Below are 11352 nucleotides of genomic sequence, written 5' to 3' on the forward strand. Positions count from 1 at the left end.
ACAGTGCTATGCACAAGCTGAGCCTTTTACAAACAATTACATGAAGTTCAGGAGAGGCTTCTTAAAGATGATGAATGATCTAAAGGCCAAGGTGGATTCTGACAACACCTTGTCAGATATGTGATAGCGAAACACGGTTTTGGGAAAAGTAATGATAATGGTGGGAGGCTTATGGATTTCTGCAGTTTCACCGCCGACTACGAATCGACTACGTTGCGATCAGCAGTAGATTTACAATCTGTCTCATTGATGTACGTAACAAGAAGTGCTGATACCGACCTCGGAAGCAATCACAATCTTATGGTCCCTTATCTTCGCCCGTGCATTGCCTTCGCCACTTCTCGAACGCTGCAACCTCCCAAGTTCAGCATTATCCGCTTATATAATCCAGCTATCTCACGACAGTGAGAGAGCTGCTGATCAAACGGTAGATAAAATGAATCACCCGCCTAAGAATATCGGTGGGCCGCCATGAAAAATTATCTCCTCTCAGGTGCTAGACAGGCCACACAAGGGCATCATAAGATCTGGCTGACTGCGGAAACGTGCAAGGGGATTGATGAATGGATGGAATTGGAGGCTCTACTGACCGCTGCGAGTGATGTTCTACCATATATATTTCTCATTTCCTGGAGTCTTCATCCTCATGGAGTTATTATCATATGGCATCATTAATTTGAGGTTAATTTGTAGTTGTACACAAATATGTACAGTATGCAAAATTCGTATTGGAACACCTATGATTTTACAGAAAAATGGTTTATTCTACGAGAAAATTAAATGATTTTAGCACAATTATATTTCTAATTATTTGCATTTGAGTTAAGACACTTTTAACACATAAAAGTTTTTAAAATAACAAAACCGGTTTTTCATAATGGGCTATAGATCATTATTGTCGAAGCAAAATTCGTATTAGAACACTAATGGTGCGACACTGTACGCTTCCAGGAAATGCACAATTTGCACAGATTATGATGTTTTAGTTAATGATCGGCTGTGTATCGAGTTAGAGAATAGTTTTAAGTATAAAAATTACATTTATTTTCCATAATTAGTTATACTATTCAAAATTTATCAAAATGGGTCGGAAGTCAACAGAGTTATCAAACGATGTTCGAAAATTAATCGTTAATTTGCATGAAAATGGGAAATCGCTCCGGGAAATAGCAACAATCGTTCAAAGAAGTCATACGACGGTTTACAACATAATCAAAATATACAAATCAAGCGGCAGGATCAATAAGAAATCGCATAATCCGAATCGAATGCTTCTGACTCGCAGACATCAGTCCTTTCTTCTCCGTCAAATTCGAAAGGATAATGCCGTAAGTGCTGTAAAGCTAGCTGCCCTCCTAGAGAAATATTGTGGAGTAAGTGTAACAGCTCAAACGATTCGAAATTACATTCGCCGGCTTCAATTTCGGAGCAACGTAAGTGCAAGAAAACCTTTTATAAATACAGTAAATCGGAAAAAGCGAATTACATTCGGAAAAAGGTATTTAAATAAAAACTTCCGATTTTGGAAAAATGTAATTTTTACCGACGAATGTAAATTTAATGTTAAGTCGTCGGATGGTCGCATACGAATTTGGCGTGAACGAAATACTCGCCTCCATCCGAGAAATCTGAGACCAACCTTTAAACATGGGTACCGCTCATTAATGGTTTGGGGTTGTTTCGCTGCATCCGGCGTTGGAGAGCTCCACTTTATCGAAGGAAATATGAATGCCGCGCAGTATATCGACATTTTAAAAAAAAAATCTGCATAAAAGTGCGAGAAACTTGGGCATTGAGGACCGCTACATATTTCAGCAAGACAATGACCCCGAGCATACCGCTTTAAATACTCGCTTGTGGTTATTGTACAATTGTAGAAAATATTTAAAAACCCCTCCTCAGAGCCCAGACATTAACCCTATTGAAAATTTGTGGTCAATTTTTAAACAGAGGTTAAGATATCATAGCATAAGAAACATCAGTGACCTTAAAACTGCATTACAGGAAGAATGGAAAAAAATTCCGAGAAACTTGACTGAAAAATTGGTGCAGTCGATGCCAAAATGACTAAGGGCTGTTATAAAGCAAAAAGGCTACCCAACTAAATATTAGATGTGTTTAAGAAAATGAATTTTTGTAATCCATTTTAGTGTTCCAATACGAATTTTGTTTTTGTTAAAGTATGAAATTATTATTATTTTTTTTTTGTTACCAACATTTTTAGTTATTTTTATACAATTGAATAAATATTTTGCTTTAAAATCCAAAACACATTTTAATTTTTCAAAATTCGTGCGAATTTCGAAGATTTAAGCAAAAAACTGTTAAAAACCTATGTGTTCCAATACGAATTTTGCATACTGTATATGCTGGCTCAATTTATTAGTCGTCTTCTCGGATATTGTGCCAAGACCACTTCCATTCTAATTTCAAGTAACACATTAAATAGTAATACATAGTGCTCTTGTCTACTTCGTAAAGCATCAGTTGCTTCAGAAACGAATTGTATAGTGCCAGCGACCACCTTGTGAATTGATCCTAAAATGATTTTTTTCACTAAAATTCGCAATTTGCTGTTTTATTATACCTAGAATTCAGAAAAGTCAGACCTTTCTGAGAAAAATCTGATTCACAATGAGTTTAAAACGTATCTTAAGTACTCTATTTATGGGAAGGTAATTATGATACCTGCCTCATTTCAGTGATTATATTCATTCATTGCGCGATTATAGTGTACTCTCTATGATTGTTTTTATTTTCGACGTAACACCCGTCTATTAACTGATGATAAATTACTTCCTAATATCTCACTCCTTATCAAACAGAAGACGCTATCTCTGATATTGATATTTATAAAATGTTAACTTTCGAGTGTTCGTTTCGTCAGTACTGCATAGAGTTGTTCAGAACCGCCAATCAGTTACCGAAATGTTGATAAAAGTGAACTTGCTTTTGTGCGGAATATTTGCCACTGTTGGCTCCTGCTTTGGGCAATATGCAAATAACACAACCTCTGAGAATAGGGCTCTCGCTCATATTGCTAGGAAGCTTGTACATGCAGCCAACTGGACCGTGCTCGGAACGATTGCTCCAATTCCTGAGATAAAAGGATTCCCAATGGTTAATCTGGTTCCAATGTCGGATGGACCACCAAATGGACGATCATCGGGATATATTTATTTTCATCTCTCCAAATCCAATATAGTTGTGGAAAGTATTCAGGTTGGTAGAAATTTCTTTTATTGGGTATATGTAGATACAGTGACCAGACGTCCTTACGCACTTTCTTACATATAGAGGAGTGTGTGATATAAATGTTTGTTGAATGTTTCATACCATTTTCTTTCCATATTTAAGTGTCTAAAACTCTGAAATAAATACAGAGTCTAGGAAACGTTAGAGGAGTCTTTCCGCTAAATTGGTGTTGCCCGTCAAAAACAGATCAATCAGTCAATCAAAAATTAAAAGTGTTTAACATTTCAAACTCGAATTCGCTGACGTACGCGATAACGCAACGCTTCCGCCAAATATATCCAGAAGCTTGGGCGCCATCACCTGTATATAGGTTCGGGATGATCCAATTGGACTAGGAGTAAAAACTTCCTTTTTTGATGTGCAGCCTCTTTGTGATTTACAAATAGGCCTTTGTATGGCCTGCGGTTTACTATAGGATAATGTGAACTTCACTCATGCCTGTGAATATGATCCTGATTTGGCTAAGGTTCTTATTTATAGATTCCATTTCGAAAGCTTGTTGCTCTGACTATAACACACAACCGTCAGGAGCTTCTTCCCAACCTCAGTTATCTTTTAGTTTTCCTTAGTTTCTAGACTACCTACTTTTTTCTTTACAAAAATGTCCATCGTTTATCTTATCTTTTGCAGTTTTTCATTGTAGATCTTTGATAAAAAGAAAACAATGCATGGTAAATAAAGATACAATGTCAAAGTTTGAGTGAAATATCTGAAAAAATGCCAAAGATCATGTTTGTATATCATTCATTTCGTGATAAGCTTATTTTCAAATAGGCAGGTAGCGGAATGATTGACTTTCTTCCGGAGGCTTTGATGATTTTGCTGATTCCTGATACTTACCAAACATTGCATACTTCAAAATTTCGTGGAGTAGATACTTTGATTGTAAGGCGGGAGTATACATGCCTACCAAAACAAAACCAGTGGTTCCTAGGCCAAACTCACTGACAAACGAACCCAACCAAGAAATTATGGAATTTTTCCAACAGGACGGAGGTAACTAACAGTTGATTTTAGCCTATGCCTTGGACTATTATAATATGAGGAAATGCGTGTCTTTGCAAAACTTTACGTAGAGGCATATATCCCTGAGGAGCAGCATACAACCCAATTATGAAGAAGTTAAGCAGCTAACACCATATCCTGCATAACTTTCTCTAAATATAGTAACGCTCCCCTTGTCCTCTGGAGGGGTAGCAGTGCAAGGTGGAAAGCAGCGCTAGATACCTTCATAATACTGAGGTGCTACGTGTGTGTATGAGGTAGGGAGGGGAGGCATAGCCCCGAAGAACTCAGACTAAATCGGTTCATTGTATTCAACACTACCGTCTAATGAAATATCCCAGATTTTTTTATATATGGCAGGATTTCTGTTAGTCGATGAGATGCTACTGGCTGCAGCTGAAGTACATTAGTACCAGAAATCTGATGTCTGATGGGGCAGCCCACTCATATAGGAAATGTCAGAATGCCCATAATACTTCTGTACAAGTTTCTACTTTTCGTCAAGGTAAACTTTCAAGTATGTCTGTTTGGTTCTGGCAGTAAAAGTTTGGTGTGTCTGCGGTATATAGGCGCTGCTACCTGGCATTAAGGGTAGTTTCTTCCAACTTTTAATAGCAGTATTAGTCAACACTACTGACACTTCAATTACCGGTTCCGGTCCCGGCATGAGGGAAATACTAAAGCATTCGAGATTTCATCTATCGATCTCGGTTTCTATCTTCGCGAATGGTTTAACGATAGATGGTTGAGCGCCAGCCTCTCAGTCTCAAAAAAAAAACTAATCAGACGCTGGCTCATCTCTGCCCTGGGAGCCCCGTGACCGTAAGTGGCAACAGGTGGAAAACGCTCTTTGAGGGTGCGAATTATATCCAAGTGAAACCGTCAATAGTTTGAGCCTAAGCTAGGCTAAGGCTAGATTATTGTTTAGGGTAGTGAGGGATCTAATGCTCTGCAAGTAATAAGCCTACAGTAGCAGGATAGTAGGCATGTGAACACAAATATCCAAGACAAGCCGAATTTGAACCCGAGGCAACGAGACTGAGAGTTGTTTAGGATAGTGAGGGATCCTAAGTTCACATCCACTTGATGTTGGACCAGACCAAATGGAGAGCAACTTACTCTCACGTTTTTTAGTCCACGAATACCTCGTCTGGGGTATGACCCCCAAGCATTTAACAATAGGGAGTAACGGTTGCGTCTGTTGAGCTGTCTATGCCTTCGACGAAACCGTTGGTCTCTATTTTTAAATGCTTGCGTGCCATGCCCCAAAGAAGGGATCCGTGGACCAAAAAACGTGAGAGTAAGTTGCTCTCCATTTGGTCCGGTCCAACATCAAGTGGGAGGAGGATCCCTACCTATCCTAAACAACTCTCAGTCTCGTTGCCTCGGGTTCAAATTCGGCTTGTCTTGGATATTTGTGTTCACATGCCTACTATCCTGCTACTGTAGGCTTATTACTTGCACAGCATTAATTTTGATGATAATGAAACTGAAGCATACTCTCACTGAGACTGTGGTGATGCCCAACACTCCACAAAGTAGAAGATAGGAGAAATACAAAAGACTGCTCAATGTCATCATGACTACTGCGGCAAATTTTGATGCGCCTGCTCTTTACCCGCTCGTCAATCATCTCGGTTGATACATTTGGAATGCAATGCAATGCATTCCAAATATATCAACCTCAATATATCCCATAGACCTAAACGAATTAGTGGATGAACTGCTATCATGGTAGTATAGGGAATATGTATTCGTACATATCCATCGTCATCATCAACGGCGCAACAATCGGTATCTGGTCTAGGCGTGCCTTAGTAAGAAACTCCAGGCATCCCGGTTTTGCGCGGAGGTACACCAATTCGATATCCCTAAAAACTGTGTGGGGTCCTGACCTACGCCATCGCTCCATCTCAAGCAGGGTCTGTTTCGACTTCTTTTTCTACCATAAATATTGCCCTTATAATCTTTCCGGGCTAGATCGTCCTCATTCATACTGATTAAGTGACCCGCCAACCGTAATTTGTTGAGCCGGATTTTATCCATAACCAGACGGTCGTGGTAGCCCTTATAGATTTCGTTGTTATGTAGGCTACGGAATGGTCCTTCCTCATGTAGGGGGCCAAAAATTCTTCAGAGTATTTTTTTCTCGAACGCGGCCAAGTGTTCGCAATTTTTTTTACTAAGAAGCACTTTGACCCTATGGTGAGACATTTCAAGAAAAACAGTTTTTGTAAGCTGAAATAGGCTCTTTTGGCTGGAAACAACCGTGGGCGGATTTCATCCTCATAGCTGTTATCGGTTGTTAACTTTAGTCTGTAACCATGCAGTCAGGAACCATGATACACATCCTGGAAATGCACTTGAATAGGAGTGCAACGGCTTACTACCTGTTGATATAGACAGGGTTTACCATCGTGATATGTCAATGTACTTGCTACTGCTGCATCCATAGGAGATCGTTTCTGTTTTAACGCCCGGCAAATACCTATCGGGTAGAATATCGGAAAAATTGACTTTGGCGAATTTGCCAAAAGAAGATTAAACGAGCCACAGGACTCGGACATAGACAGAATAAATGCAACTAAATTCTTAGTGAACTCAAAATGAAGCCTTGTCACCACAGCTTGCGATGCATCGCCTCCCAAAAAAGGACTCCATCATTGAAAATCAACTGTGTGCTGGTGTTGAAATAACAGGTCTACGGAATTGCCATAGACTTCGGCGGATTCAACAGCGTGTAACTGACCAAGATGGTGTAATCCTTAAATTCGTAGAATACAACTAACTAAAAGGAACTCCGCTTAGAAATCACCATGCAGAAAGCATACTGGGGTCTCGAATATATGTTAGTTACCAAAAAGCTAAGTGCCCATCGATTATCCTGTTTACTGAAAGCAGTCAAGACAGAATAAATGGTGCAGCCACTTTTCCCTGTCCACTCCATCTCCACTTGTTCCCGATGAGAGGCAGATTATTGAGGAATGTTCACTCCTCATTGTAATGGAACTAAAAGAGGCGGTCTTGTCCGTGAAGGTCAAAAGAGCATTAGGACCGGGTAGAATTCCCAGCAAAATGGTAAAATTTGTATTTAAGTGTTACCCGTGCTTGCTACTCAGTGACAGTGGGTGTTTTTACCTCCCGTTGGAAGCTTGCGGCTAATAAGCAAAGGCAAAGTAACCCCCCAGCGCCATTAGCGTGCCGTCCTTTCAATATGATGGACATTGCGGGAAAAGCACTTTAGAAGCTCATCAAGTTAAAACTGACTAATGCGCGAGGCAGCTCATCAAAACAATATAGTTTTAAATCCACATTGGATGCAATTGAAGAAGTAGCCCTAGCAGTGAGATTGGCTGAGGCACACAATCGTCGCATCTATTGTTTGTTTGGTTTTTTGGACCGCCTGAAGACTCGCATTTGGTCGAAGACGCAAAGTATGTCCCGTCGAAAAAATTCAGCGCATATTGGCAATGGCAATGCAGCGAGTCATCAAATAGATGACTGAGCTTGGTTTCTACCTAGCTCTCGAGAAAACTGAATGGGTCGCTCTTATCAAAAAGAAGTTGCTCACAGTCCAGCCTATTCAGATTGATGAAATCGTGGTTTTGTCTAAACCTGTAGATAATTACTTCCGTATCATCCGAACAGATTCGTAATACTGCAGGTAACGCTGCAGGTAGAATATTTGCGATTTGTCGACTGATAGTCAATATTGGTAGGTCAATAGGTTTAGTCCGTAGCTTTTTACGGTTCCGAAGTGTGTACAATGGCGAGAGGCATTGCAAGTTGCGTCTACCTATCGTACCGTTTTAGAACAAGCACTAGTGGTAATAGCAAGAATTACTTCGATCGCTCTATATATATCAGAATAGGTGATAGAAACAAACAAGCCCTTGCTTGTGAAGATAGAATTCACACTTTCAGCGGCAGCAATCGTAGGAAAGAGGAGGGAGAGGCAAATTGACCGCGCATCTCAAAGACGAGTGGCCGTGGTTCAAACGAAGGCACAGTGAGGTTGACTGTTGCCTAACTCAGATGCTCAAGGGTTACGGGTATTTTCAGTCTTACCTTCACACAACGCGAAATCACTCTCGCCGGATTATATTTACTTCAAGGATGTGGTGGATGACGCCAGCAAGTGCAGAGCTAGGGCACATGGAGCAGAGTGGTATATTACATTTAAGGCATTCTTAAGATGAAAACGAGGGAGATGCATAGGAGGGAAGGCAGGGTAGCTGGCAGCTCATGAGTCACAAGAGTGTGCTCCTACACGGAATAGGCCTGGTCTGAGGTAATGTGTCAAAAGTTTCTGGGTTAGTGTCCTATGCGCAACAGGGCAACAGTGAGGTAGGGAGTAGTCTACTTGAGACAAGACTCTAGCACTTCGTGCGAAAATCCAGTTTACCTATCTACCCGAAAAAAACCGAGGAGCATAAGCACATCTCAGGATGTAGCTTTCATCCTTAGACTATATCCAGAGATCATTACCAAAAGTGCATCCTTTTCTGAGAGATGATTAACATTTAATTGGCAATGGTATTTTTGAGATTTTCGGTTTACTACCCAAGAATTTTCTTGTGAAGGAGGTTTATGGTACTCTTGAATTTCTGATCCGCCATCCGTACTCCTTGTGGTTGTTGAGTTAAAAATGGTTGCTATAGATTGTCATGTTTTTCCTGCCAACTTATCTCCCTGGGATACGTAGGCACTTCTTGACAAATCAGATTGCAGTGACCCTCCCTTTCTTCCTTTTAACCAGCCTTGTTACCATCTTTGGCTCATTTATCTTATCTTTTGTGGGCTTCAAATCTATTGATTATACGAAAACTTACCTACTTCTTACCAGCCTTAAGAATCGTTTCTTCAAATCCTTAAAAAGTATATTGTGTTGATGCGTTTATCTTAAATCTACTTCCAGGCACGAAATAATGTTACTGCACTTATAACCCCTAACGATGATTTAGGTTGCGTGAAGCCTGGTCGGACACAGACATGTTATAATGCTATGATTAGTGGTTGCACTATTTTGGTAATTTTCTTGTGTTGGAATGAATCCTTGTAATAAAAAACAAAATGATTTCCACAATTTCTTTCAGCTGAGGCCACGCACAAACGAATTTGCTTTGGGTTTGAGGGCGTATTTGAGCCGACATCCGAAAATGGCGATTTCACTTCTAGGTAAGAAAGGAAAAAGTAATTTTGACTTATGCAGTACAAAATCAAAATTATTCCTTCCAGAGGACGATTTCCTTTTATACAAATTAGTTGTGGAGAAAGTGTTTGTTGTCGATTCTTACGGGACGCCAAACTTAGTACCCTTACAGGATTATTACACAAACAATTAAATGAAAATACACAATACTCAATACAAAGTATCTTTTATTTTGTGATAGCTTGGTATCATCATATATTCATTCCTCTTTTTCTTTGGCTTTGATTTTTTTTTGTTTAACCAGAATTATTGTTCTTCAAAACTGAATATTCCAAATATTTTGTCGTTATAATAATCTTTCACTGAAATATTATGAACTCCGTCGGAATCGAATAGGTAGACATTTTCCACATTCAATTGACATAAGTAGTAATTGTTATCTGGGAAAGATAAATTGACGGTGAGACGATTTTAAATGGGGGAAAAATTTGTAGATATTCTTACTTTGTATCCAGTTTGTTGAAGCGGGGTGTCGACTTAGAACAGCTGTTTGTCCTTGGGTATATGCTTGTGAGCCGACATTGAGCTAGGAAGAATAATAAACATTTACATTTATATTTCTATTAGAATAAATTTTGCATGCTATTGTACTTCCGCGCCTCATTTGTAGTACTATAAAGTTAAGGGACACTTGCTTAAATTAAGGTTTCACTCAAAAATGTTTAGATTTATTACTAAAGATCAGCACTGAGGAAGTATAATTGTAAAGGAGTCAGAAAACTACTAAATTACTCCATTGCCATTTGGTGAAGAATCCACTTTGGCACCAAGAAAACTTGGCATTTCACCTCCCAGATTAGAAGGACAAGGGTAAACTATTGCGTTTCTATGTAGATAATCTTAGGTTTGAGGGCAGACACCAACCGTTTCTCACTTAATTTTTAGAATACATCCTAATACTTTCAATCCATTAGTTTACCTGTATCACACTTCCACTAATAACAGCTTGTGAGCATGATGGTTGCAAGGAACCCATGTTCTGATTTTGACAGTCCAATTCATCGTCCGTGACAAAAAGTGCGGTAACATTGTTAATTACCTGTAGAGACGCCATCATGAGTAAAAATTGAAGGTAATAAGAACCATTGAATAAGATCCTGTTCACATACATTGATATTTTGGGTAACGAAACCTGAGCCGGACAAATAGAAATAAATATTTCCTGTAGAGTCTCCTCCGACCGGACTGTCAGCAACTGCAACAACGTCTATCATAGGAAACCCGGCCAATTGGTTTGATGAAATTGTTGCCAGCGACGTCCAGTTTGCATTGTGAACCAACTTCCGCACAGTACGAGCCTTGTTGTTGAATCCGGGAAGGCCAAAAATCAAGTCATCTTTCACTATTGCACTCACGGCTAATTGGACTAACACTGCGAAAACCAAGCACAATTGCAAACTCCTAATCGCCATTCTCACTATTTCTTCTGATTATCCAGGGAACAGAGTAACTAGACTTATAACCAGTAATCCACACTTTCGCAAGCTTATATACTATTTATCAAAAGGAAAACATTGATAAGACGACAAAACATTTGATTTTTATTTTGTATTTACGGTTGGAAGCTGAAGGAGTATCGATCATTTTGGACAGTGTCGAAATTGTCGGAATGAAATTAAAATATCGCAAATACACAACATTGGAATGTTATGTGATCCATAAATAAATTTAGAAGGCAAGAAAGGACAGCCAAAAACGATCACTCATAAAAAGATCAAAGTCGTTGTCTGACAATAGATTTTATATAATTATTATAGACTGTTGTTTTTTAGATAACAATAAAAACAAAGTGAGGGTCATTTAAGGTCATAGATTTTGGGTGGAAAAGCTGTTTGATTTTTAAGTATTCTGTCACCCGCAAATGTCTATTTCGCTATCAA

At 39.3% G+C, this 11352-nt stretch overlaps 2 protein-coding genes across 2 annotated transcripts; one reads left to right on the top strand and one right to left on the bottom strand.

The window, feature by feature from the left end:
- The first annotated feature begins 2866 nt into the window (after window positions 1-2866).
- Window positions 2867-9628, top strand: LOC119658343 (protein CREG1-like). Its single transcript, XM_038065689.1, has 4 exons — window positions 2867-3222; window positions 9179-9289; window positions 9357-9438; window positions 9499-9628. The coding sequence occupies exons 1-4, from the start codon at window positions 2929-2931 to the stop codon at window positions 9603-9605; spliced, it is 594 nt and encodes a 197-aa protein (XP_037921617.1). The 5' UTR covers window positions 2867-2928; the 3' UTR covers window positions 9606-9628.
- A 69-nt stretch (window positions 9629-9697) lies between these two features.
- LOC119658342 (protein CREG1-like) lies at window positions 9698-10947 on the bottom strand. The gene is made up of 4 exons (XM_038065688.1): window positions 10582-10947; window positions 10392-10511; window positions 9917-9998; window positions 9698-9852 (listed from the first exon to the last, which is right to left on the bottom strand). The coding sequence occupies exons 1-4, from the start codon at window positions 10882-10884 to the stop codon at window positions 9719-9721; spliced, it is 639 nt and encodes a 212-aa protein (XP_037921616.1). The 5' UTR covers window positions 10885-10947; the 3' UTR covers window positions 9698-9718.
- Between the last annotated feature and the right edge of the window lie 405 nt (window positions 10948-11352).

Source organism: Hermetia illucens, chromosome 5 (genome assembly GCF_905115235.1).
Source record: "Hermetia illucens chromosome 5, iHerIll2.2.curated.20191125, whole genome shotgun sequence".
NCBI lineage: Eukaryota > Metazoa > Arthropoda > Insecta > Diptera > Stratiomyidae > Hermetia > Hermetia illucens.

Excerpts from the sequence above, each read along its gene's own strand:
- LOC119658343 (XM_038065689.1), top strand. The coding sequence starts at position 2,929 with ATGTTGATAAAAGTGAACTTGCTTTTGTGCGGAATATTTGCCACTGTT. Across the intron at positions 9,290-9,356 it reads TTAGTGGTTGCACTATTTTG|CTGAGGCCACGCACAAACGA; the intron begins GTAATTTTCTTG and ends AATTTCTTTCAG. Across the intron at positions 9,439-9,498 it reads AATGGCGATTTCACTTCTAG|AGGACGATTTCCTTTTATAC; the intron begins GTAAGAAAGGAA and ends TATTCCTTCCAG.
- LOC119658342 (XM_038065688.1), bottom strand. The coding sequence starts at position 10,884 with ATGGCGATTAGGAGTTTGCAATTGTGCTTGGTTTTCGCAGTGTTAGTC. Across the intron at positions 10,512-10,581 it reads TCGTTACCCAAAATATCAAT|GTAATTAACAATGTTACCGC; the intron begins GTATGTGAACAG and ends GCGTCTCTACAG. Across the intron at positions 9,999-10,391 it reads TTAGTGGAAGTGTGATACAG|CTCAATGTCGGCTCACAAGC; the intron begins GTAAACTAATGG and ends TATTCTTCCTAG.